The sequence below is a fragment of the Triticum aestivum genome, chromosome 7B (assembly GCF_018294505.1).
Source record: "Triticum aestivum cultivar Chinese Spring chromosome 7B, IWGSC CS RefSeq v2.1, whole genome shotgun sequence".
Classification (NCBI taxonomy): Eukaryota; Viridiplantae; Streptophyta; class Magnoliopsida; order Poales; family Poaceae; genus Triticum; species Triticum aestivum.
Window position 1 is genome coordinate 463,155,973 of NC_057813.1, and position 27,527 is coordinate 463,183,499.

A 27,527-nucleotide genomic window follows, 5' to 3' on the forward strand; every position below is an offset into this window, starting at 1 on the left:
AGATTTTTTTTTGAGAAGCTTCCCGAAGTGCCAAGCTTATCCCTCTCCAAAACCCCCCATTCCGCCTCGCTTCCTCCCCCACGCTCCACCGGCCGGCGCGGCTCCCCCCTGTTCACCGTCGCCGGCGCACCATACCATACCACACACCTACACCAGCACGAAGCCCACCGGAATGGCGTCTTGCCCTCTGTTCCTCCTAGCCCCACAACCTCCTCCTCCGCTCGTCGCCGCCCGCCACTGCCGCTCGCCTCTCGCTGGCAGCGCACACCCCCTAACCAGCTGCCGTGCCCCCCGCCTCCGCCGCCGGCAGAGCTTCCGCTGCTCCTCCTCCCCCTCTTCCTCGTCTTCATCCTCCTCCGGGCCTCGCGAGCGCTCGCCTCGGCCTCGGCAGCGGAAGCAACGAACGGAGCAGCGGCCCGGCAGCGGCAGCGCCGTGGACCCCGTGGGCTTCCTCGTCAAGACTGGCGTCTCCGACCGCGCATTCGCCCAGTTCCTTCGCGACCGGTACGTTCGCCCACCGTCTGGTACTCTGGTATGGTAGGGGGAATGGGCACCCGAATCGTCTTCCTGCAAACCCCGGCTCAGCCTCGTTATCGAACTTTGTTCTCTCATTGTGGGACACCAGAGGCGGGAATTGATTGAGGTTTTTGATGGATATGATACGCAAATAGTATGGTTTTGGCTTAGCGTTCACTAGTAGGTAGGGAGCAATCGCTTGTTTGCTTATTGCATTGTTGTTGTCAGGCACAAGGCTTTGAAGGGCCGCAGATGGGAGCTGTACTCTCGGTTTATTGATCTAAAAGAGGGGTCCTCCGGGTAAGTTTGCCACCATCTTCTCGATTTAGTGTTTTTGATTCTGCTCGGGATCTTTGGGGGTGATGCTGGTCTGTTTGTGTTTTCCTGGCAGGTATGAGTTATTGGGAATGCACCGCCATCGGCAGCATCGTGTGGATTTCATGGACTGGGCACCAGGTATTGTTCATTTTTGGGTGTGACTAAGATTGAATTAGTAGGTTCTGATATGTGGTCAATTAGGTCAAATATGATAATTTAAAATAAAATATAGATTCATAGTTTCAGGAGATGTTAAGGATAAACGGTACGCATAGCAAAGTTTGCCGCCCTTATGTTTCCAGCAGTTAGACTTAGACCTGCTTGATTAGCTTCAACACTCAAGGGCCCTCATTTATCCCATAGTATTTCGGTAATGTTACCCAGCGAACGTCAGCTGGGAGGGGGGTGGCAAGCGAACGCCATTTGATGGCAGTTTTAGTTGTCAGTCAAGATCAAACGACGGCAGTTTTTAAATGAAAATTGCCTTCTCGGGAAGAAACTGCCATGTCGCCTGAAGAAAATGCCACCCGTCACCGCTTCCTCGCAACTAAAACTGCCACGAAATCGTTCGCATGTGCCACCCTCCCTGGCGAACGTTCGCCAGTTAACGCGGTCCTATTATTTTGATTTTCTACAATTCTGCAAGAATACACATCCACCATTAAATCAATGGAATAACATTTTTTCTTGTTAATGAGCAGCTGGAAATATCCTTAAAATGCCACCTTTCTGGTTTTTATATTCTTATAGACAACTTGAACTCATTAAAGTAATAATTTATATAGTTTGTAATTATAGTTCTTGGCTGTTGTAACCCTGCTGTTTCAATAAGTCAGTTTTCTTTTGGTCCCTACATTTTTCTCTATGTAACTTATTTCATTTTCAGCTTAACATGTTATGTCAGCCACTTTGAACTTGTCATTTTACTTGATTATTGAGATGCTACTTTGTGATTTCTGACTACTATATACTCCCTCCGTTCCTAAATATTTGTCTTTTTAGAGATTTTAAATGGACTACCACATACGGATGTATATAGACATATTTTAAAGTGTAGATTCACTCATTTTGCTCCGTATGTAGTCACTTGTTGAAATCTCTAGAATGACAAATATTTAGGAATGGAGGGAGTATTTGGGTATTATTACTACAGCCTCTTTGATATAAGTTTCTGTGCTTAAGCATTAGATTGAACATTTGTTACATTCAATTATTGAAAGGAGGATTGTCATGTAGGTGCTCGGTATTGTTCTCTGATTGGTGATTTTAATCAGTGGTCGGCAACTGAAAACTGTGCACGAGAAGGCCATTTGGGACATGATGATTTCGGGTATTGGTTTGTGATACTTGAAGATAAGCTCAGAGAAGGGCAAGAACCAGATGAATACTTTTTTCAGGAGTACAATTATGTGGATGATTATGATAAAGGCGACAATGGTGTTGATGCTAAAGATTTAATCCGTAGAATGAATGAAGAGTATTGGGAACCTGGAGAAGTTACGTCACGCAAGTCTCGGTGGGAGACAGTTGCTAAGCTATACGAGCAGATGTTTGGCCCAAATGGTCCGCAGACAGAAGAAGAGCTAGGTGAAATACCTGATGCTGAAACCAGATATAAAAACTGGAAAGCCACACAAAAGGATGAGTCATCCAGTTCATCGCCTTCCTACGATATCATTGATACTGGGCAAGAGTTTGACATTTTCAATGTTGTAACTGATCGAGCATCGTTCGAAAAGTTTCAAGCAAAGGCAACTCCTCTTGCTTACTGGGTTGAAATGAGGAAAGGAAGAAAAGCCTGGATAGAGAAATATGTTCCAGCGATTTCTCATAAAGACAAGTACAGGATTTATTTTAATACTCCTGATGGTGCTTTAGAACGCGTGCCTGCTTGGGCAACTTATGTTCTTCCAGGTTCATTCCTACTTATCTCTGTGATGATGATGCCTCCATTGTCACTGCTTCTCATCATATTGGAACTTATTAATCTATTGCAAAAATTATTTACAGTAACAGTGCACATCAAGCTAGGTTCTGGATTGGTTGCTAGGCCATAACCTTTTGCTTCATGGTTGGTCCTGAGAGGAAAAAAAAAACGATGCAGTACAAGTGTGCTAGCCAGAAAGAAATAGTCTGTTTTAGTATCTTGGAGAGTGAATCTAGGTTATTATGATTTAAGGTTCTATTTTCCCTCCTCCTGTTTTCTTCTTCCCTTTCGCACTGGTGTTGGAGGAGGTGGGATAGGAGTTCAGTAAAAACTTGGACTTCTGTCCAAGGACTGGTAGCGGTTGAGAGTCCTAGCGAACATAGAACATTAAGCTCATTATTGCTTATTTTCATGGGACTCCCAGGGATAATTATGACACACTGACATTATAATGGAGCCGACATCTTCCCTATCTCTTTGCATAGGTTTCTGTTTGAGTTGTAATGTTCATGAATTCACTTCAAATAGCTGTTGTACTTTGTGTGTGCATTACTGCTATTTCCGCAATGACAATTTTGGATTATCTTGTTTAACATGGTCTTACTTATCTAACATGCTGCTTTGCTTCTTTTATGCATAACTTATTGATGCTGATTAAATCTCTTCATTTTTTTTCTTTTTCGTAGACACAGAGGGGATGCAATCCTATGCAGTACATTGGGAGCCTCCTCCAGAAGAAATTTACAAATGGAGATTTGGACGACCGAAAGTCAAAGGTTCACTTAGGATATATGAATGTCATGTTGGAATAAGTGGATCTGAGCAAAAGATATCATCGTTTCAAGAGTTCACATCCAACGTATTTCCCACTCCTTGTTTTGTCTGTTTTAGTGGTAACTTCACTCGGAAATCCGTTGGTGCTCCTGGGAGCGCGCGCTCCTGCATGCGAGAAAAATCTGAAAAAATTCCAAACAAAAATTTGACGCATACATCTTGACATTTTATGTGTGCACGTCAAGTTTCGAAGGAAACCAACATTTTTTGTGGCTTGTGTAAAATAGACAAAAGGATATCTTGTGAAAAGCATTTTTTAATACCGGATTTTGTCTTTTTCACACGTGACACATAAGTTGTCGGATTTTCGTGAAACGACTTTGTGAGCATGTACAATATCGAGATGTACGCGCCAAAGTTTTGTTTGGAATTTTTTGACATTTCAAAATATGTTTAAAATGCATTTTAGAAACTAGGAGCGCACGCTCCCATGTGCTAAAACGCCACTCTCTAACTTCACTTCTCTAACTTCATCTCCATTAGGTACTACCTCACATAAAAAATGCTGGATATAATGCTGTTCAAATAATTGGAGTCCTGGAGCACAAGGATTACTCCTCCGTTGGCTATAAGGTGACACTATGATGATATAGTTAGTATCGATCAATAAGAATTTTGTTTTTTTGAGTTAAACTGCTCATTATTAATGTTAGATTGCCATGCAGAATAAAAATGACAGTGATTTGTAGTTTTAACATTTGAAGCCTTTCTGATTCATCCAGAATTGACCATGATAGTGTCGTTTTAGAATTGTGAAGAAGTACTTGACGAACCTCCAATTTTGAACTTACAATATGTTTAGACAGCCCATTGTCAACCACCATGAATCTCAGTATTGGTTGATCATTGTCGAAACTCACAACCTCCAAAGTGAACCTTTTCTCCTTGCTTGCTTAATCTTTATGGCTGCATGCATCTATGATGCAGAGGCCGGGGGTAATAAAAGCTTCCATTTCTAAGAAAAAACTTATATTGTCCCACATTGTTTCAAGTCACAAGTGTGCACATATGGAATGTTTTATATTAGACTTAAGCTGAGATACCAGATAGTTTCATTGTAATTTTTAGCAGTTTAAAGAAGCTACTATAAAAACTAGAAGATTGCCTAATGTTCAAGTATGCAGCTAGCTTTCCTTTGAGTTTGAGGATATATGAAGTAATGAATATTTTGTTGATGCTGGAGTAATTGATATTGTTAAACTAATTGCAAATGGCATTATTTTCTTCATTTGTAGAGTTATTACCAGATGTTTTAATTTTAATGATTGCTCCATTTGTTATAGATGATAGCAGTGGTCACTGCATTGTGTTAATTTCCTCTCTCTGTCTGTGTGTGATCAAGAGCATTGTAACTGCAGGTCACAAATTATTTTGCAGTCAGTAGCAGATTTGGCACCCCAGATGACTTCAAGAAACTAGTGGACGAGGCACACGGTCTGCTTCTCAAGATCATTATTATTCTCTTACTCCCGTAACCATCAAAATCTATTCTAATCGCACATGTGAAATACACAGACACATAAGCCGAGTTTTGATATACCTAGACATTTATAGAGTGTTCATTTGTTCAATTATGAGGTATAAAACGATAAAATAGGTAGGTGCATGTTGATCACATAATTATAGAGGAGGCCAAAAAGTGAAAACACAATGTGCACATTAGCTCAACATGCAGTACCACTTGTGTTATTTGTGACAGGCACACTTTTTTCCTATAAAACATGGCAGCATTTATTCTGACAACAACACTAAGCATAGGAGAGGAGTATACACAGAACAGAGTACTCCTCTTATAACACATTCTCTTTTCTTTTTATTTGTCTCTGTAGATCATATTCTGGCCCAGATGGCGAATATGGGATACATTTAAGTCGAAGTCCTGTAATATTGCCTCTTAGTAGAACGTTTTTGTTGTCCATTTGCCATTCTCCATTTTCCTTGCTTTTAATATAAGATGTCATTTATGCGTGGTAATTGAGAAGTGTTTTTACAATAGAAGTTTTTTTTTTACTGCTGGTCGGCCATCTTCCTAGTGTTTTTCCTCCATCATGTTTCCTTGTGCATGTAAGTTTGGAACTTAAGTGACATCTCTAGCAAGTTTTGAGATTGCATACATTGTTTTACCATTCAATGTTAAGAATGAGTGAAACACCGATTAACATATCATCTTTTCTTTGCTCAGGTCTTGGTTTACTGGTTCTTATTGATATTGTCCACTCCTATGCATCAGCGGACGAAATGGTTGGCTTATCCCTTTTTGATGGCTCTAACGATTGTTACTTCCACAGCGGTAATACAACTTTTTTTTTACTTCTTAAAGTTTTGTTGGTGTTCACGTGGAATCATGCTAATAATAGATTTGGAAGACGTTAATAACAACATCTTTTTTTTTTCAGTTGTGCACTTTGAATATTTTATGTACTCTATTTCATTTCTTTGTCCGAGGTACTTGTGTGCTTCTTTGGCTCTTTGCTACTTCAACATGTTTGTTGTAATGTATCCTTGTCAGGGAAAAGAGGGCATCACAAATACTGGGGCACTAGAATGTTCAAATATGATGATGTTGATGTTCTGCACTTCCTGTTGTCTAATTTAAGTTGGTAAAATAGTGAAAGCTCTGTTCATACTCTATTCTTTGTTCTTCGGTTTCCTATCTACCCAGGCACTTATGGATCTCTTACTTGTTAGGTGGGTCACTGAATACAAGATCGATGGATTCCAGTTTCACTCACTCTCTTCTATGTTATATACTCACAATGGTTTTTCTACATTTACTGGTGCCATAGAAGAGTAAGCGTTAACTACTGTTTACAGTCAACATTATTTGGTCGTCTTGTATTATATTTTACTGAATTGTTCTCAATTGGACGGAAATGGGACACACTCATTTATCCATCAAATATAGATCTGGCACTGGGAGGATCTACACTCCGTACTAGCATGTTTTGGGGACAGTTCAACTGCCAACTAACATTGCATTTTCTGTTCTCACTCTGCTACTATTTCTCTATTCTACTCGTTTGTTTGTATCAACATCTGTAATTGTATTTGTGTGGTAAGACAATGTTGTGAGAACATTGTTCTCTGGCCTACAATGACATGTGGTCGTTCTGACCCTGGTCGTACATAGCATCAAAGTTAAGCAGAACACTATAAAACAAGGTTCTAGATATTTAATTTATTCTGAGTCATGGATATCTACGAGGATCTAGCTATATGCTCTTCAAAGAAGAAGAATGGGGCTGTAATTCGAGGATCCAAACCTCACGATAAGGGGTGTACAGTCACACCTCTCACCAACGCTCAATTCCTCAGAACCGAGATTATGGTGATCTTAGCATTAATCCTATGATCTTGATCCTGTCAACATGAGGACAACCTTGTCAAGCCGTGGATCCTGATGCTGACAACTATTGGATAACATATAACTGTATCCAGAATTATGCCTAGGTTAAATATAATCTGATTTAGGTTAACTCTCAGCATGTCAAACCTGTAAAACTGAATTGGAGAACATTGATGATACCTTCTTTTTGGTGTGGTTCCCCTGTTCCCATCTATATTTCCTACTTTGCTGGAGTTATCTGCTTGCTTGAAACCAATTATAGCCACATAGCAAGATCACAAAACAGGAAAGTGCCCCGTTGTGTGTGGGAGAAGCTGGAGCCTATTTATAGGCAGTTACTGTTTGCTAAGGATCAGCTGCATCCATTTGTCATTGACAAATCCCCATCCAGGAGCTGCTGGTACTACGGCTAAACATTCTAAACAAATCAAGCCACATATCAATGTTCTACTGACTTACAACATAGATGGAAGTCAAAGGGAAGGCCTTCTATTGGTCCTTGAATGCATATCCTTGTGATCAATTTGGTGTCATCCTGTGTGCAGTGAGGAACTGCCAGTGCTATTCAATGTTCCAATTTTCATGCTCTTTTGAACGTCTCCTCCATGTCTTCATTCAGTACTCATTGCTGTTTATGTAATATACTTGTCACCTTTCCCCAGTCTCTTTATGCTCATTCCAATGTTGATTATAGGTATTGCAATCAATACGTTGACAAGGATGCGTTGATATACCTAATTCTAGCAAATGAGATGTTACATGAACTCCATCCAGATATTATAACAATAGCAGAGGATGTAAGTTGCTGCTGTACTAGCTGTCCCTTTCATGTAATTTTTTGTTCATGTGAAATAGTTAGTGGCTTTAGGCATGCAATTTGGTATGGACATATACCACATCCGTTGCAAAATGTAAGGCCTCACACATCCCATGAATTAAGTTTGATCAACAATCTGACTTATAAAGTGTGAGTTATGTGATTTATAGACGACTGTTATTTCATGTCATTAGGTTTTTCCCATGTCATTTATGATCATTGTAATAGGGAACGTAATCGAGTAGCTCATGAACTAGCAAGGTTAGCTAGGTTTTCTTCTCTGAGGGTTTGGATGGATAACGCCCCTGATGAGGTTATCCCTTTACTTGTAAACGATGCTACTTTACTTATGAATGAATAAAGGAGAAGAAGTTTATCAAAAAAAAGTGTGAGTTATGTGATAGAAAAATGAAAAATCACATGATTGGGCTGGTATTAAAAAGCATTTTCTAATAATATGTCACTTTTGTGTCACATGACCCACATTTTAAATCTTGAAATGCATGGCCCCCTTATATTTTGCAATGCAGGGAGTAGTTTACCCATGTTGAACGTGGTGTTAACCTGTTAGATAGTAACTACTAAGTAGTAAGTGATTCTCATATCGAGTCTTGTCTAACAGAGCTAAACAGAATACAAGTCATATAGTTTTGTTCAGTGTCTAGGGATAACTGTTCTCACCAACTATTCAGTGGATGATATTTGCAAATTCCAGCAACTGATATATGTTGAGACAACCAGCGGTTCTGTTTTATTTCTTAATTTTATTTTATAGGCAACATATTATCCTGGGTTGTGTGAACCAACCACCCAAGGCGGATTAGGATTTGACTACTGGGCCAATCTTTCTATTCCAGAAATGTGGTTGTGGCATCTTGAAAATGTTCCAGAGAGAGAGTGGAGCATGAACAAGGTTTGCATGCTATCTAGCCTTTCGCATGGCATCATCTTATTGGCACCATGTAGACTAGAAGTATCATATTTCATGTCTAATAACTATCTTGGATCATTTTGCAGATTATGAAAGTATTGATAAGCAGCAACCATCATATGCTATCTTACGTTGAAAATCACAACCAGGTTTGCGTTTATCTTTTTCTGGGCGCCACTTGTATCATCATACTTAGAAAGAAAAGAGCATATTATATTTCATACAGACCAAATCTTGTTTTTAAGATCGAGTCACTTCCTCAGACACTTAGCCCATAAACAACTTCTAGTTTCTTTTGTTCTTTATATTGTGTTTCACCCTATTTCCGTCTCAGACTTGCTCAAATGCTCTCTTGTGCATCTTCACCAGAACCTATCATACATGATATCTGTAGGTGTTATGGCTTGGGATTTAGGCCTTAGACCTTGATTTGCACAGCTGCATACCACGTGCTTAGGAGGCCTGCAATCCTGGGGAAAGAGAGACTATATTATAATCCTGGCTTGCTTTTTATTGATAATTTGATCCTCTTGCATCTAACTTTGGCTATATGCGTCTATGATGAGGCTAATAAAATTTTCCATTATCTGAAAAAAATAGCCCAGTAACTCAGTCTACTCTTTCCTAACTTGCCTTGAACATTTAAATTCCTAACTTTATAGACAAATAATATGAATTTCTAATCCTGAGCAACTGGCTATGGATGATCGCTTATTGATCCTGTGGCCATGTGGAAGGTCTTCCAAGACATTTCTACCTCCTTCAAAAGCGGCTCATCTCGAGCTGGAAGAAGGGATAATGATGCTTGAGCTCCGCAACATCCTCCCAAGTAGCTATGAGATCAGCCTGGTGAACGAGCACCTACCATACATCTTCAGCGTGACTGCCACAAAACATGCCCAAGGGAGTAGGTGAATCAAGCTGTTATGTGGCTACTAGTAGGAGGGTGCGAGAGGGCCGGCTGGGGGCCTTTTTGCCACGACCGGGGAAGAGGGAAGGGATTTCCTTCTTAATTCTTGCTTGATTAGATTGATACATCTCCCCCCCTTATATAGAGAGGTTTACTTGACTCCCTAGCAAGGCTTTCTTGACTCCTAAGCAAGGGATCCTTATCTCTAATTAACCCTAAGACTAACGGGCTATACCACCAGCCCAGGCCCATTAGGCCCATTACGTACTCTGACACTACACCCCACCTGGACATGCAGCTTGTCCTCGAGCTGCAACCTAACCAACTTATAACCATGACTCGGCGCAACACAAACCTAACACCTAAAAACAAGCCTTTTACATCTCGGCTTGTTTTATTACTCTCAACCTGAAATGGACTGGGACGCTTTGTTTTAGACCCCTGAACATAAAGTGGACATCATCCGCATGTCGGACGTGCACGAGCACAGCCACCTGGATCCCATGGACACCATCTGGACAAAAGGAGTGCATGTCTATGGCCACCTGGAAGTGGTCGCAAGAGCGACCAGCAGAGGCGCCCTCGCGGCAGTTGGCGGTGGAATGCAGCAGTGGTGCTACACGACGCGCTTCTGTCGGTGACACCATGCCTTCTCCCCGCCGAACGGCTGTTGGTCTGCACCGCACAGAGAAGAGTGGAGGGCTTGCGATGGAGAATGGCGAGGAGGGGTGCGCCCCGCCAACCGCCGATGTCGCAGACTTTGAGGTTGTCGTCCGTGGGGAAAACAACATGCCCGCCGCCCGTGGGGAAAACCGCATGCCCAAGATCCCCGACGCAGCGGACGAGATCGAGGTCCTTTGCGCAGCGAAGCACAACTGGGAGGAGCGGCAGCTGCAGACCACGCATCTCCCGCATACGCCGACGCGCTAGGAAGCCGCGCGCAGCAGCTTGCAGCCTCACCGCCGCCGACACGTGGCTGGTAGCGATCCAAGCCGGAAGCGGTGATGGCGGGAATTTGATCTGCTGGATGAGGACGCCCTGGGATGGCGGCGGTGCTGATGGGAACGAGGTCGTCGCAGTCTCGTCGTAGGGCATCCCATACTGGTACGAGATGACCGGCGCCGTGGTCGCCTCCAAGGGCGGCGGCGGCGGGGGTAGCTGCTGTTGGTGTGGCGGCGGAGGAGGTGGCTGCTGGGGATGCGGCTGGGGCGCATAGGGCCCGACGAGGAAGGCCCTGATGCCCGCCACGGCCTGCCGTAATTCCAGGATTGCGGCTGTCATCTGCTCCAGGGTGAGGACGAGGGCGGACGACGCCGGGGCAGAGGGTGCAATCGCCCCTGAGGACGACATCACGCCCAATGCTGGCGCGCCTGCTGTGTGGGGCAGCACCGCCGATGAAGACGCTGGTGGCGGCGGGTAGGTGTGCGGCGGCGGCGGGTGGGAAGAACTCGGTGGAGGGCTAGACATGATCAAATCCGGGAAAGCTGATACCAGATGTTACGTGGCTACTAGAAGGAGGGCGCGAGAGGGCCGGCCGGGGGCCTTTTTGCCCACGGCCGGGCAAGAGGGAAGGGATTTCCTTCTTAATTCTTGCTTGATTAGATTGATACATCTCCTCCCCTTATATAGAGAGGTTTACTTGACTCCCCAGCAAGGCTTTCTTGACCCCTAATCAAGCGACCCTTATCTCTAATTAACCCTAAGACTAACGGGCTATACCGCCAGCCCAGGCCCATTAGGCCCATTACGTACTCTAACACAAGCCCATGGTGCATCAACAGAAGTGTTGATGTTGCATCTAGAAGCATCATGTTGAACTAACGATGGCTGGCTGAGACTTGCAGCTTGTATGCCACCTCACCCAAACGAGTTAGCATTTTTGGAAGGGCGGTAAAAGCGTGGCGTCTACTTGTTTTGGTGGAGCTTATCAAAATGATAGCTACATCAAGAAGTATTTGGGACATGTTGGAGTTGTAGCTGTTTTTCTACCTTACCTGTACAACGAAAGGTAGCCTTGACAACGCATGGCCCAATAGGCCCTGATGTACCAATTGGTCTTTCCTGTTGGGAGTCGATGCCATTAAATGGAAATAAATTAACGTGGGGTTTTGGAAATGATATGTAGTATTGTGAAACGCAAGCTGCAGTGTGTAGTTTCCTTTTTATAAAAAATAAAATTATATTTTTATTCTTCTTGATTGACTTTGTGATAGAATTGTTACATCTGACATTTTGACAGTCAATATCAGGGCGGAAGTCTTTTGCCGAGATAATTCTTAATACAGGTATGTGCTCTAGTGGGTCAGTGGATGATGATTTGATTTTCAAGGCTTCCTCATTGCTCAAGGTATGAGTTTGTTCCTAGCTTGTGACTGTATATCCATTTACCCATCCATGATTGCATTACCCCTTTAGTTAGACTTATTAGCTACCGATACAGTGAATTTCCGTGGATCATGCTTGTCATTTCCTTCAATTTATTTGTTCTCAACAATGCTTACATTCATAAATTAGGGTAACCAGTGACAGATGATGAAAGGAAATGGGCCTACCTTGCTAGTATTCTTTAGTAGATCATACTACTGTGAGTCTGCACAGACAGCGCAAAACTTGTAGTTTGGATCGTGCACTACTTTCAACATTTATCAGGCGAATCTGCCTGGTCTTAATGTCACTGCTGTCCGAGATAGCTGATTGTCTTACACTCAAATTTATACATTTAGGATTTAACTATGACATTAACATTGATGTGATCTCTAAACCCATCCAGAATGCCGTCAATGAGTGCAATTTTTTTGTGATATATATGATGAATCAGTGTGAATCAGATGATAGAAAACATATACTGGCTCAGGAGAACAGGAACAGCCAGGACACTGTAGAGTGTGGATATAACCATTGTTGAGAATAGCAACTTGTATTATTTAGGAGGCCAAAGCCAACATATATACACATACATGAGGATGCTAAAAGGCTACAGGATGCCAAGAGACTTAATGCAAAAGGTCAAAAGACATCACTAACACCCCCCCTCTCAAACTCATGGTGGATCCACAACACTGAGTTTGGAAAGGTGAAATCCATGTTGCACTCTAGTCTGGGCCTTTGTGAAGAAGTCTGCTAGCTGTAACTCAGAAGGCACATACTGAAGAGCAACAACATGATCCTGCACAGCAGTGCGCACATAAGAAGCATCAACGCCAATATGCTTGGTAAGCTCATGCTTCACGGGATCCCGTGCAATATTGATAGCACCTATACTATCTGACAAGATGGTGGTAGGTGTAGTAACAGAAACACCAAAATCCTCCAGTAACCAACCAAGTCACCTCTGCCGTGCCGTCAGAAGAGACATAGCTCGCAACTCAGCCTCTGCACTCGAACGGGAAACTGTGGTCTGTTTCTTTGTCTTCCAGGCAATGAGAGAACCACCAAGAAAAACACAGTAAGCAGAAAGTGAACGGCGATCCGTAGGATCACTAGCCCACGTAGCATCCGAATAGGCTTGGAGCTGTAACGAGCTGGAGCGGGGAAAGAAGAGACGGTGAGATATCGTGCCACGAAGATATCGTAGAACACGAAGAAGGTGACTATAGTGTACCGAAGTGGGAGAAGAAACAAACTGACTCAAGATATGGGCAGGATAGGAGATATCTGGACGAGTGACGGCAAGATAGACAAGACTCCCAACAAGATGACGATAACGTGTCGGATCAAACAAGGGCTCATCATCAGAAGCGCGAAGGTGAACATTGAGCTCCATAGGAGTCTCAACAATGCGCACATCACTAAGAGCCGCACGAGTAAGAAGATCCTGGATATACTTTTCTTGGGAAATAAAAAAGCCATTAGAGGTGGAGGAAACCTCAATCCCAAGAAAGTAACGAAGAGGACCAAGATCGGACATAAGAAATTGCTCACTGAGACGGGCCTTGACAAAGGCAATGTACTCAGGGTCATCGCCAGTGATGATCATGTCATCAACATATAGAAGAAGAAGAGTTCGACCACGAGCTGAAAGGTGAACAAACAACGCTAGATCATGAGCACTCGCTGAAAAACCAGCGGCGGTCACCACAGAGGCAAAACGCTCAAACCAGGCACGAGGGGCTTGCTTAAGGCCATAGAGAGAGCGTCGCAGACGGCATACCATGCCATCAGGAACAGAATACCCGGGTGGTGGCTGCATATAAACCTCCTCACGCAACTCACCATTAAGAAAGTCATTCTTAACATCAAGCTGAGAGACAGACCAATGGCGAATAGAAGCCACAACGAGAAGTGTGCGGATAGTGGTCATATGGGCTACAGGAGCAAAATTCACATCGTAATCACGACCATGCTCCTGCTGAAAGGCACGAGCCACAAGACGAGCTTTGTAACGCTCAAGAGAACCATCGGAGCGAGTCTTAACTTTGTAGACCCACTTACAAGCTATGTTGCAGGGATACGGCGGGGAGGTGCCGTATCAGTGCAAAAAACGTGGCCAGAACGGGGATACACATGGATACGTAGGGGATACACGTATCCCTAAGTATCCTCTTCTTCTGAATTAAAAAAAAGGAAAAAATTGCAAAACGGCTGGGATACGAAGGGATACCTCAGGGATATGTATAGGGATGTAACGATTTGAACCACGGCACATCAGGAGGCCGGCGTGGGCTGCCTCATATGGCCATATGATCGCTAGAACAAACCCTCACGCACGACTCATTCGTATCGCCGCCGTCATCTGGCAGTTGCCACATCAAATCTGTAATCTGTCCGCGCTGCTGCCAGCGAGCAGCGTCTCGCGGATCTCTCCCGCCGGACGCCGGCAGTGACGCAGCGCCGGGCTGATCTCTCTTTTGGGCCGCCGGCAGCGCCACAGCATTAGGGAATGGCGTCTATGTCGAACTGTCCATGCTCTATTTGTCGTTTTGGGAGTAATGCCGCTGAGGAGAACCAGCATACGCTGCATACCAATCCTAAATATCCCCTGTGGGTTCATGTTACAAGATACAACACTGCTGGTGGTAACTCTGGTCGTGGTGGAATTTCAAGATTTAAATGCCACTTTTGTGATGAGGTTTTCCTAGGGAGTTATTCAAGAGTGAGAGCACATCTTTTGAAGATTTCAGGTTCTGGTGTGAAGATATGTAACAAGATTGCTCATCCTGTCCTCGAGCAACTTCACGAGGAAGATCATGAAGCCGCAGCCAATATTTGAGCAAGAGATGGTAGGAGATGAATCATCTGAAGCTGACGCCTTGGCCTTCAAGTTAGCACATTTACTTCATATTTCTATACCATGTTTCATTTATTTATTCAGTACTGAACTATTGTTGTGTGCTGCTGCGTGAACCACTGAATTATTTGCGCATTTGTACATATACTCGCCGTATCCCCGTAAGTCTATTTTCAGAAAATGCTGTTTTCCCATCTCGCCGTACCCGTATCCCCGTATCCGTATCCCCGTACCATGTAACATAGCTTACAAGTGATGGGATGAACACCGGAAGGAAGAGAAACAAGATCCCACGTGCCGGTGCGCTCAAGAGCAGCAAGCTCCTCTGCCATCGCAAACTGCCATTCAGGATGAACAATAGCATCGCGATAAGAGGTAGGCTCAAGTACAGCCGAAAGACCATATCGACTAGGAGAATAGCGGTTAGGGGGAGGGCGAGGCCGAGCCCGAAGACCATAAGTTGGCTGGGATGAGGAGGACGACGCACCAGAAGTAGATGGCACCTCAGTAGATCTATCCACAACATGTGGACGACGAGTATAATGGAAAGGAAAGGAGGGAAGAGGTGGAATCACTGCAGGTTGAGACGAGGAATGTATCAATGATGAAGGTGGAGAAGGGGAAGGTATCGGTGATGAAGGTGGAGAAGGAGAAGATATCGGTGATGAAGGTGGAGAGTCATGCGATGAGGGAGGAGAGGAAACCGTAGGAGAGGATGGGGTAGGATCTGCAACAGCAGGACGATGAATAGGAATACTAGGCACAGAGGGAGGTTTTTCAGGAAACGCGAGAAAAGAGATATCCTCTATTGAAAAAGTCGAGGAGGATGGTCACGGGTAGAATGGACGAGACTCATCAAAAGTCACGTCCCGAGAAATACGCATCCGACGACTGACTGGATCCCAACAGCGATAACCCTTATGCTCATCACTGTAGCCTAGAAAAACACTCGATTGACTGAGCGGTCAGTTTGGTGCGTTCTCGTGGGGCCAGGAGAACATAGCAAACACAACCAGACAACCTAAGCGCTGAATAATCGGGAGAATGATCAAAAAGATGCTCAAAAGGAATACCACCCTGCAGAACGGATGAAGGTTGAATGTTTATGAGATATGTGGCAGTAGAGACAGCCTCACCCAAAAATGAGGCGGAAGAGAGGCGACAATCATCATCGCACGAGCTGTCTCAAGAAGGTGACGATGTTTGCGCTCAGCCTCCACCATAAACGAAGGCCACGCATGTGAATGCGCATAAAGGCAGCAAACTCAGCATAGTTAGCACCATCAAAAATCACCGGACAGCGTGGAACGGCGACATAGCCCAATGATGTCGAAGACATGATGCTCCTCTTCTGTCTTTTTCTTCTCTTTTTTTTAGTATATAATCAATCCACGCAGATGAAAGTCAATCAGGCAGAAAACAGTGGCAGCGAGCCGACCAGAGAGACAAAAGGCCCACGGCAGAGGTCGAACCTCGAGTAGCAGGGGACCTCGATCAGCCGGACTTCGCGATTGGTGGGTGGAGACGACGACCCGCGTCAGGACCACCAGCTCGGCAGGGAGCCACGAGCGAGGCAGGACGGGCCGCCGGCAGCGACGAGCGGAAGGGGCCGGTGGTGGGTAGCAGCCGGAGTCGGAGGGACGCCGGGCGGCCGCGGACGAAGGGGCGCCGGGCGGCCAAGCCGGAGGAGCACCGGCGACCGCGGACGAAGGGGCGCCGGGCGGCCGAAAGAGCAGCGCCGCGGATGGGGCGAGCAACAGGAGACGACCTTGGAGGAGGAACGAGCGGCTGGATCGATCGGGACCAAGTCCGATGGGATCCAACACACAGCGCTGAAACACTGGATTCCACACAGCAGCTGGATGTGAAGCTCCTGTAGCTGGAGATGAACGCAGGCAACAGCAGAATCACGGGCCAGCAGAAAACAAAGCAACGGCGGGCGTGTAGGAGATTGGATCGGGAGAGCACGAGTTGCGCGTGCGGAAAAAAATACCTAGAGCTCTAATACCATGTTGAGAATAGCAACTTGTATTATTTAGGAGGCCAAAGCCAACATATATACACATACATGAGGATGCCAAAAGGCTACAGGAGAATGCCAAGAGACTGAATGCAAAAGGTCAAAAGACATCACTAACAACCATATGGGGTGTCCAAACACCTCAACTTTAAGCACATTTCCACAGATTCAACCTGTTCGACCTGCTTCTTTTTACTGGTCGACAACTTGGTCACCTGTACCACTGGGAGTTCAGTTGCCAGTCAGGGAGATGCCTAGAATGGGCGACTTGATAAACATAGAACCAGCAAGCCTTAATATGATCTTCTCCTAAGGAAGCTCTTTATTTTCTGGAGTAGTGGTTACGGTAAGCAGCTCGGCTGGATATCCAACCATGTTCACTGGTACATGGGCGTATGCTGCTGGGGCTTGTCCTATTTTGATCAACAGGAAGGGCCCTCTGCTATATTATCATCTTTATGTCAAAGACTTAAAACTAGTAACTGTGAAAGCTAAGTGACTTTAGTAAGTGGTGAACTGAGGGGTCTTTATATTCATGGTATTTCTAGTAACAACCTTTACTGGCAAATAGTTGAAGTGCTAACAATTACTTCCTGCCACTTTCAATCTTTTTCAACGTGTTTCAGATAATCAAGTTAATTACTTTTACAACGAGTGGAGGTGCATATCTCAATTTCATGGGTAATGAATTTGCTCATCCAAAGGTGAGCTACTTACATGGTTTCTAGAATTTAACAGTCTCTATTTCTTCCCAGAATTTTGGATTCGTACTCAATCTGTACAAGAGCGTTTAAGTTCTTTGTTGAATGATTGCAGAGGGTTGAGTTTCCTATGTCAAGCAACGAGTATTCCTTCCACCTAGCTTGTCGGCAGTGGGAACTATTGGACAAGGGTGTTCACAAGCATATTTTCAATTTTGACAAGGTATGTAACTATTTTCTTGGAAGGGATTTAAAATTACTTGTCAGTTTACTTGTCACTGCGAACTAAAACTCTTATGCCAGATCATGGAGCTTTGATTGTCTGCTATACAGCGCATATGTTTTGCATGTTTCTTTTTTATCAAAATCATGTTAGTAAGATCAGCTTAGACTTAGTCACAGAAGTTATCCCTGTCCTGTGTTGGTTGAAAACAACGATCTTCCATTCTTTCGCTTAATACTACTATATGGGTTGACTACGGTGAACCTGGGGACCCACTGGAGGGCATTTATATGGGTTGACCCATGTATAGGTGGCCCTGTTGCCCGTATGTGGTTAACCATATTTAAAGTAAGTTAAAAGTGTATGGTAGCATATAAGGGCATATTGCTTGAGGTTTATAATGTAGTTACTCTATGCTAACTCTTCATGTGAAGCAAGCATGAAACACAAAAGAGATGCTAGTTTATTTACCAGTCAAGCATGGGGGCTGGGCTTTGGAGATTTTCAAAGTTGCGGTATTATAGTTCTTATAGAGTGGTCATGTAGCTTGAATTTGTTCTTATTCGTGTTAATAATCCTAATTAATTATTACATTCTGGATGTTCCGTACCAGCTTATTCATTGAACAAAAATAATAATTGTGTATTTGTAATATTGGCTCTTCTATTGAGGGTAATTTTCTGTTGCCAATCTTAAATATTTCGTCTGTATGTGTAGCTAAAGTTAAGTTGAGGGATATATGTCAGACATTGCATGAGTTAGAAATGTGAAGTGTCACATTTTTTACTACACTGTGCTAGTCACAATATATTCAACCCAAAAGTGTTATTATTTAGAATACTGGATCTGCAAGGAACTTTTGATGTTTCGTCAAAAGTTATTTTTTTTCCTCAACTGTTATAGGCTTCAGATCATTCAAGTGTTGATTTTATACCTTGAGGAGATTAGTCCTACTAACTCAGCAATTTTACCCCAGGATATAATGAGCTTGGATGAAAATGAAAGGGTAACTTCGAGAGGTTCACTCAATGTTCATCACTGTGACGATACAAACATGGTATGGAAGTTTTTCAGTTATTAATAGCTCAAACCTACTTTATAAATTAATAGAAAACATACAGTTGTTTTTATTCTGAAACCAATTATGCTTTATCAGGAACTTATACTGTTGCTAATCATTTTTACTCACTTTGGCAGGTGATATCTTTCACCAGGGGGCCTTTCCTTTTTGTATTTAATTTCAATCCAGAAGTCCCCTATCAACTGTATCGTGTTGGTGTGGATGAAGCTGGGGAATACCAAGTAAGTTATTTATACCAAGCATTATTTCTGTTAGCTATGCACAAAATTATCATCATTTAATTTGAATATTTAACAAATTCTCAACATAAATTATTCAACTCAATACATTATATCATAAAATTCTACGGCACCTGAAATTATAATATTCTCATAGACTTTTATAAATATGTTTGGTCAGTTTTTATGACCGGCATACACTATAGGCGGAGGAGGCCTCATGGCACAGGCAGTTAGGGGCCCAGCCCAAGTTATCTTATCGTGTTAGGGGCTCAGCCCAGTTATCTTATTACGAGGATTATATAAGCTCATGTACGGGCCCGTTTTGAGATTAAGCAGAAGTAATCATATTTGCTCGGCTTCCCGAAGGAGTTGGGAGACCTAACCCTAGCATGCGCCCTCTCTCCCTCTCGCGCGCGACGACGGCGCCCCAGCGCAGGCGGCCTCGCCTTCCCCCACGCCAACCCCCCTTCCACCCCTATAACCTAAGAGCTCGTCCTGGTAGGGACCTGGTTCCTATCAATTTGGTATAAGTTATCTCAGGCTCGATCATGTCCGCTCCTCCGCCCACCACCACCGTTCCGCTGCGGATCGCCTCCTCATCACCGATGACCACCGCGGGCAGCACCCGGCTCCTGACCGGACCGGTCTCTTCCGCCGCCGGGACGGCCCCCGCGGTCGCCCCCGCCGTCCTCACCCCGGAGGAGATGTCCGCGGCGCTCTGGGACCTCACCGAGGCGGTCCAGGGCATCCGCCTATTCCTGGCGGGATCCTATGGGCCGCAGCCCGCAGCTCCTGTCGCCACCATCACAGGGCCGCTGCAGCTGCCGTGGCAGCCGCCACCCCCGACGCCCTCCGTCGCCCCCGCCTTGCCGCTGCCGCTGCAGCCGCCGCCGCCACCAGCCACCTTCGGACCGGCCCTTTCGACGACGGCGGCCGGGGTACCCATCCACCAGGTGCGGTTTCCCCCGTCGCCGTCCCTGTTACCGGCCTGGTTGGTCGGATCGTCGCCGCCGGTCTACACGATGGCCCCGGGTCAGCCGCACGTACCGTCTATGCCGGCGTCGCCTCTGCAGTTCGGCGGCCCCTCCAGTTCCGCTGGTCCCTACGCGGCGTCGACGGGCCTCTGTTTCAGGGGGGGGCCCTTGATGTCCACCTACTCGGCGCCGTCCTCCTCGTAGCTCCGTGCCGACAGGCATACCCCCCCATCGGCCACAGCCACACGCCGCCGTGCTTCTCCAAGCTCGAGTTCGCCACCTATGACGGCACCGAGGACCCCCTGAATTGGCTTAACCAGTGTGACCAGTTTTCCAGGGGGCAGCACACGCTAGCGTCCGACCGCACCTGGCTCGCCTCCTATCACCTCCGGGGCGCAGCGCAGATGTGGTATTGCGCCCTCGAACAGGACGAGTGCGGCATGCTCCCATGGGAGCGTTTCCGTGAGCTATGCCTCTTACCGTTCGGGCCGCCGATCCGCGGGGGCCGCCTGGTGGAGCTTGGGCGTTTGCCTTTCACTTCCACGGTGCAAGACTTCGCCGACCACTTTCAGGCCCTGGCTTGCCACGCGCCCGGCGTTACGGCTCGCCAGCGAGCCGAGCTGTTTGTTGGCGGGCTGCCAGATCATATTCGTGTGGACATGGAGATGCGCGGGCCATAGGACCTCCAGACGTCCATGTATTACGCCCGGGCCTTCAAGCGACGCATGGTGGACGTGTAGCAGGCACTACCGTCTCGGGGCGCCCGCCAGCCTCCCCGGCCGCCGCCACCACCAGCGCAGTGGCGCCCTGCCTCGGCTCCATCGGCGCCCAACGCCCCGACTGCGCCTCGCCCGTCCCGTCGGCTCACACCGACCGAACAGCTCGAGCGTCGTCGTCAGGGGCTATGCTACAACTGCGACGAGCCCTACGTGCCGGGCCATGTCTGCCTGCGGCTCTTCTACTTGGAGGTTGTGGACTATGTCGAGGAGGACACCACCGAGGGGCTCGACGCCCTGCCCGCCCCCGAGGCCGCGGATGTCGTGCCGGCCCCCGCTCCTGCGACTGCACTCGTCGTCTCCCTCCATGCCCTAGCGGGTATACGAGCGGAGAAGACTATGCTGCTGCCGGTGATGATCCACGACGAGCGCCTCCTGGCTCTGCTCCACCCATAACTTTCTGCCCGCGTCGACCATGCGCCGCCTGGCACTCCAGCCGACGGGCGGGGAGCAACTCCGGGTCACCGTCGCTAACAGTGATCGCCTCCACTGTCACAGGATTGCGCGGCTATGTCCCCATCAGCGTCGGCGACGAGCACTTCACCATCACGTGCATCGGCATCGACTTGGGCTGCTTCGACTTTTTGCGGACTCTGGGTCCCATCCTCTGGGACTTCGACGCCATGACGATGGTCTTCTGGCGCCTGGGTCGCCGTGTCCGGTGGGAGGGCGTGGGTGGCCCTTCCTCAGCAGCGCCCCACCCACAGCTGACAGCGGCCGCCGCCGAGCCCGAGCAGCCCCTGTTGGCTCGTCTCTTGCAGCAGCACAGCGACCTCTTCGATGAGCCCCAGGGTCTCCTGCCAGCCCGGGTCTACGACCATCGCATCCACCTGCTCCCCTGCACAACTCCTGTGGCGGTCCGTCCATACCGCTACCCCCAGCTGCAGAAGGACGAGCTGGAGCGGTAGTGCGCGGTCATGCTTGCCCTGGGCATCATCCGGATCTCGACCTCACCGTTCTCGGCGCCGGTTCTCCTTGTTCGTAAGGCGGACGGCACGCGGCGCTTCTGCATCGACTATTGTGCTCTTAACGCCAGGACGCTCAAGGACAAATTTCCCATTTTGGTCGTGGATGAACTCCTGGACGAGCTACATGGGGCACGCTTCTTCACCAAGCTCAACCTCCGTTCAGGATATCACCAGGTGCGGATGCACCCGGATGATGTCGCGAAGACGGCCTTCCGCACCCATCACAGCCACTTCGAGTTCTTGGTGATGCCCTTTGGCCTCTCCAATGCCCCGGCGACATTTCAGGCTTTGATGAACGATGTCCTCCGCCCCTACTTGCGCCGGTTTGTGCTTGTTTTCTTTGATGATATTCTTATTTACAGCTCGTCCTGGGCGGAGCACCTACAACATGTGGCCGTTGTCTTCAATGAGCTTCGAGCGCACCATCTGCACCTCAAGCGCTCGAAGTGCTCGTTCGGTACGACATCGGTCGCCTACCTCGGCCACGTCATCTCGGCGGAGGGTGTCGCCATGGATGCCGACAAGGTGGTGGCCGTCGTGGCATGGCCAACGCCACAGTTGCCGCGGGCCCTATGCGGCTTCCTCGGCCTCGCGGGCTACTACCGGAAGTTCATCCGGGAGTTTGGCCTCATCGCGGCTCCACTTACGCGCCTGCTCCGCCGCGATGCCTTCTCATGGGATACTGAGGCGATCGAGGCGTTCGCGACCCTCAAGTAGGCCCTCACTACGGGGCCGGTCCTCCAGATGCCTGACTTTGACAAGCTCTTCGTGGTGGACTGCGACGCCTTGGGCGTGGGGTTTGGCGCCGTCCTACATCAGGGCGACGGGCCACTCGCGTTCTTCAGCAGGCCCCTTTGCCGCGCGCCACCACAAGCTCGCGGCTTACGAGCGGGAGCTCATCGGCTTGGTGCAGGCGGTGCGCCACTGGCGGTCGTATCTATGGGGGCGGTTGTTCCATATCCGCAAGGACCACTACAGCCTCAAGTTTCTGCTGGACCAGCGCCTCTCCACCATGCTGCAACATCAGTGGGTCAGCAAGCTCTTTGGCTTTGACTTCACCGTTGAGTACCGTTTGTTGTCCCGCCGCGACACTGACCTTGACACGGACGCCGTCGACTCCGCGGGGGCGGTCCTCTGCATCTGCTTGGGACCCTCTTTTGCCTTCATCGACGACATCCGCCGAGCTACCGCTAGCGCTACGGACGCGCAACTCCTCCGTCAGCGCCTCGCGGATGGCGACCTGGAGGAGCCATGGCGGTTGGCCGACGGTCTGCTTTTGCACGGGCGCCGGCTCTTCGTGCCGGATCACGGCGACCTCCGTCACCAGGGCCTGCTGCTGGCCCACTCGGCCGGCCACGAGGGCGTGCAGAAGACCCTACACCGTCTTCGGGCAGATTTCTAGGGACTGGGTGCGGTCTTGCGTGACGTGCCAGCGCAACAAGACGGATACACTACAGCCGGCGGGGCTGCTACAGCCCCTTGAGGTGCCCTCTCAGGTCTGGGCCAACATCTCCGTGGACTTCATCGAGGGCCTCCCCAAGGTGGGCGGCAAGTCCGTCATCCTTACGGTGGTCGACCACTTCTTCAAGTATGCGCACTTCATCGTGCTCGGTCATCCCTACACCGCCACCTCCGTCGCGCTGGCCTTCTTCGATGGCGTCGTCCGCCTCCACGGGTTTCCGTCCTCAATCGTCAGTGACCGTGACCCGGTGTTCACGGGACATGTCTGGCGCGATCTGTTTCGGATGACAGGCGTGAAGTTGCGCCTCAGTACGGCATTCCACCCCCCGATGGACGGCCAATCTGAGGTGGTCAACAAGGTGATTGCTATGTACTTACGTTGTGTTACAGGTGATCGCCCACGTGCGTGGGTCGACTGGCTCTCTTGGGCGGAGTACTGCTACAACACCTCCTACCACTCCGCCTTGCGTGCCACGCCCTTCGAGGTGGTCTACGGTCGTCCTCCGCCACCAGCTTGCCGTTCCAGCCTGAGATGGCCCGGACCGAGGCGGCGGCCGAGCTTCTCCGCGGCAGGGATGAGATCCTTGCTGAGGTGCGCCAGCGTCTCCTCCAGGCCCAGCGGCTGTCCAAGAAGTACTACGACGCCCACCACCGCGAGGCGGAGTTCGCGGTGGACGACTGGGTGTGGCTGCGCCTACTTCACCGCTCTACGCAGTCACTGGACCCACGCGCAAAGCACAACCTGGGTCCCCGCTATGCGGGGCCGTTTTCGGTGTTGGAGCGCATCGGCAACGTCGCCTACCGCCTTCAGGTACCTTTGGGCGCTCGCATCCACGATGTTTTCCATGTGGGCTTGTTGAAGCCTTTCCGCGGCGAGCCACCGGCGGCCACGCCGGATCTTCCTCCAACCTCCAAGGGCCGTCTACTTCCCGGTCCAGCGAAGGTTTTGAAGGCCCAGCAGAGCCGGGGTGCGTGGTGCTTGTTGATTCAGTGGCAGGGACTTCTGGAGGAGGACGCCACTTGGGAGCACCTCGACGAGTTCCGCAAGCATTTTCCCGACTTTCAGCTCGAGGACGAGCTGTTTGTGCAGGTGGGGAGAGATGTTATGACCGGCATACACTATAGCCGGAGGAGGCCTCATGGCACAGGCAGTTAGGGGCCCAGCCCAAGTTATCTTATCGTGTTAGGGGCTTAGCCCAATTATCTTATTAGGAGGATTATATAAACTCATGTATGGACCCGTTTTGAGATTAAGCAGAAGCAATCATATTTGCTCGGCTTCCTGAAGAGAACCGGGAGACCTAACCCTAGCCGCCGCCCCCTGCGCCCTCTCTCCCTCTCGCGCGCGCGGCGCCGGCGCCCGAGCGTCGTCGGCCTCGCTTTCCCCCACACCAACCTCCCTTCCACCCCTATAACCTAAGAGCTCGTCCTGGTAGGGACCTGGTTCCTATCAATCTTAAATCTCTGCATCATGTCTATCTTAATTGAAAATACCTCATTTTTTTTCTAAACATAGTCTTATACCACAAAGTGAGGGAAACCGGGAGAACATTTTATCATGTACTCCCTCCGTCCCATAATGTAAGATGTAGTGTCAAAAAACGTCTTACATTATGGGACGGAGGGAGTAGCATGGTACGAGCTATTACATCTACAAAGCTGTAGTGCTAACAACATATTATGTCACAGCCCTAGATAAGTTGATACTTCTATTTTGGGTAAGAAAGTGTTGCTTTTGTGGTCATAAAAAGTATAGCATGGATATAGTGGAGCTACAACTATATTATTATTATGGTGAGAATAATAATTTTAAATGCCTCACAAATAAATTAAACAATTTAATGCTCAGAATGAACTCCATTTGCTTTGCAGATGAAATGGAATCTCAGTTTGATGCAAATACTTGCTAACATCAGATTTAGTTCTGTTACTATCTCATACTCCCTCTTTGCCAAATTATAGTGCGTATACTTCTGATTTATAAAAATGTATCGACATTTTTTCTATAAACTTCGTCAAAGTTCACAAAGTTTGAATAGAAAAATATAGTATATGCACTATATAATTTGGAAAGGAGGGAGTATGTCTAGAATAACACCATTTATTCAGTTCAGGAAGCAATTCATTCCGAAACAATGAACTCATATGCTTGAAGAACTAGTATTATTATGTTAATATGTATTCACCTTTTTTTACATTTAACCAGCTTATCTTAAACACGGATGAAACTAAATACGGTGGCCGTGGGGAACTCAAGAGTAGTCAGTATATGAAAAAGACTAGTGACAGAAGGTATTATTGGCAGCAACTGGATAATCTATGCTTTTGTTTGCTGTTCTTTCTGGTTGTATTAGTACTGTGCATCTAACCTAAGCAGGGTAACTTTCTTCTAGAGCTGATGGCTGTCGCAACTCCTTGGAATTGGCATTAGCATCTAGAAGTGCTCAGGTATGTAGATTACAAGGACTATTAGCCTGTATGACAGATACGCATATCTTAAAAAAAGAACACATATTTTCAGGTATACAAGTTGGTCCGAATCTTGAGAATATAGGCTGTCGACAATAATTACTGTGACATACCAAATGATCAATGTCCTCCGAAGATGGACTATCATTGCCAATGTTCAAGTTGGAAACATGGGTGACGAAAATGAGGTATGTGCAGTGCGTTGCTACAAATTTTAACATTATAGTTTTTTAAAAAATAAGAAATATTTTCACTAGCTAAGTACTCCGTGCGTAGCTACAAATTTTAACATTATAGTTATGCCTAAATAAGAAATATTTTCAGTTAGACTAACATTTATCTGTTCATACCATGTTTTATAGTTCGATATTGTGAATAGTCGCAGCACCTATGTTCTTGTACTGAATATTGCTAGTTAGTCGAGCGGATCATTTTTGGCTTTTAATATAAGCCTGGCTTTTAATATAAGCCGTGCTTAGACCTACTTTCTAATGAAATAATGTCGATGGTCTAGCAGAAATAAATAACACATACGACGTGCACACATGCACACACAGAGTCTGGTGCAGACCCTTAATCGTTTGCAATTATGGAAATCACTTCTGTTTAACATATGCAGGCTTCAATTAAATGCATGGCTGATCTTTGTTTCACCTTCAAGTACAAAATAGAAATATGTGTGCACAACTTATTTTTGTACACACATGTCAATATAGTACGTAATTTGGTATTACACATTTAACAGCTTTAATTTATCACCTTCACAGATTGGAGGCAGCATACAAGTCAAGCTCCCCCAGCGCGGCAAGCTCAGTGAAAAGCTTTGACTGCGCTATAAATTCTGGCCATGAGCAAGTTCTCACAAATAAAACATGCCATTTCAGCTACAGTACACCTGGTGCTTGCCGGGATCTTGAAAGGACCCCGCTAGCCCCTGATGGCATTTGCTAACCCCCTGATGGCATTTTATGTGTACTGGGTGACACAGGGGGTGGCATTTTATGTGTACAGTTTGTTTGAATTCCGGGAGATTTTGGCAGAAAACTGCCACCGTCAGATCTAGATCTGATGGCTCTGGGGGCGTTCGCCAGGATAGATCTGACGGCTCTGGGGGTGTTCGCCAGGATTTTGGTCCCTTGGATAACATTTCCCTCATGAAATCACCTTATTCCAGATATAATGGTTAACTCCCCATAGATTGAGCATGGATGCGCGTGGGCTGCCCGATTGATGATGTACGGTTCAGATCGAGCATAGTGGAGCAATGTGTTGGATTTGTTACAACGGTGGTTTAATTTTTAACTATAAGCTTCACAGTCGGGCGATTGATCGGAAACGAATGGAGCAGATGATCTGCAGCAACTATTGTTGACCTTAGTATTGGGAAAGCTAATAATTCACTTAGCTAGTCTCATCTTTGTGCAAAGAGAACTTGAACATCAAGAGTAGATTCGATGTTTGCAGGAGAGACGAATAAGGTAGCGCTACATGTTGTTTTTCTGTAGAGCTTACCAGCAGTTTAATAAAAGCGATGTTTGTTCATTTATGACTTAAGTTTCCGGTGCTCATATTTTTGGTTGGAAGACTCAATGCAGCAAAGTCATTTTGTGTGGTTGCGTCACTTACGGTACTAGTAAATTGAAAGTGCAATGCAAGCATGGAAAAATACATTTGAATATGTATTTCCTTCCGTAGAATTATATTGGACAAGAATTAACTTAGTCTTATCTCTCTAGAATCCAGATTGTTCTGGTCTCTTTATTATTGGAGTATCAAATAAGCATGTGAAAAGATGTTTCTAGAACAC

At 46.9% G+C, this 27,527-nt stretch overlaps 1 protein-coding gene across 1 annotated transcript; it reads left to right on the forward strand.

Annotated features, from left to right (window-relative positions):
* The first annotated feature begins 81 nt into the window (after positions 1-81).
* LOC123162636 (1,4-alpha-glucan-branching enzyme 3, chloroplastic/amyloplastic) lies at positions 82-27,266 on the forward strand. The gene is made up of 22 exons (XM_044580401.1): positions 82-504; positions 745-816; positions 908-972; positions 2,071-2,748; positions 3,448-3,620; positions 4,079-4,168; positions 4,954-5,029; positions 5,778-5,885; positions 6,105-6,195; positions 6,284-6,385; positions 7,636-7,738; positions 8,534-8,671; positions 8,776-8,838; positions 11,839-11,946; positions 17,473-17,550; positions 17,663-17,770; positions 18,747-18,827; positions 18,968-19,072; positions 25,458-25,543; positions 25,645-25,699; positions 25,773-25,908; positions 26,488-27,266. Exons 1-21 carry the CDS (start codon positions 173-175, stop codon positions 25,803-25,805), a joined length of 2,745 nt encoding a protein of 914 aa, XP_044436336.1. The 5' UTR covers positions 82-172; the 3' UTR covers positions 25,806-25,908; positions 26,488-27,266.
* The last annotated feature ends 261 nt before the right edge of the window (positions 27,267-27,527 follow it).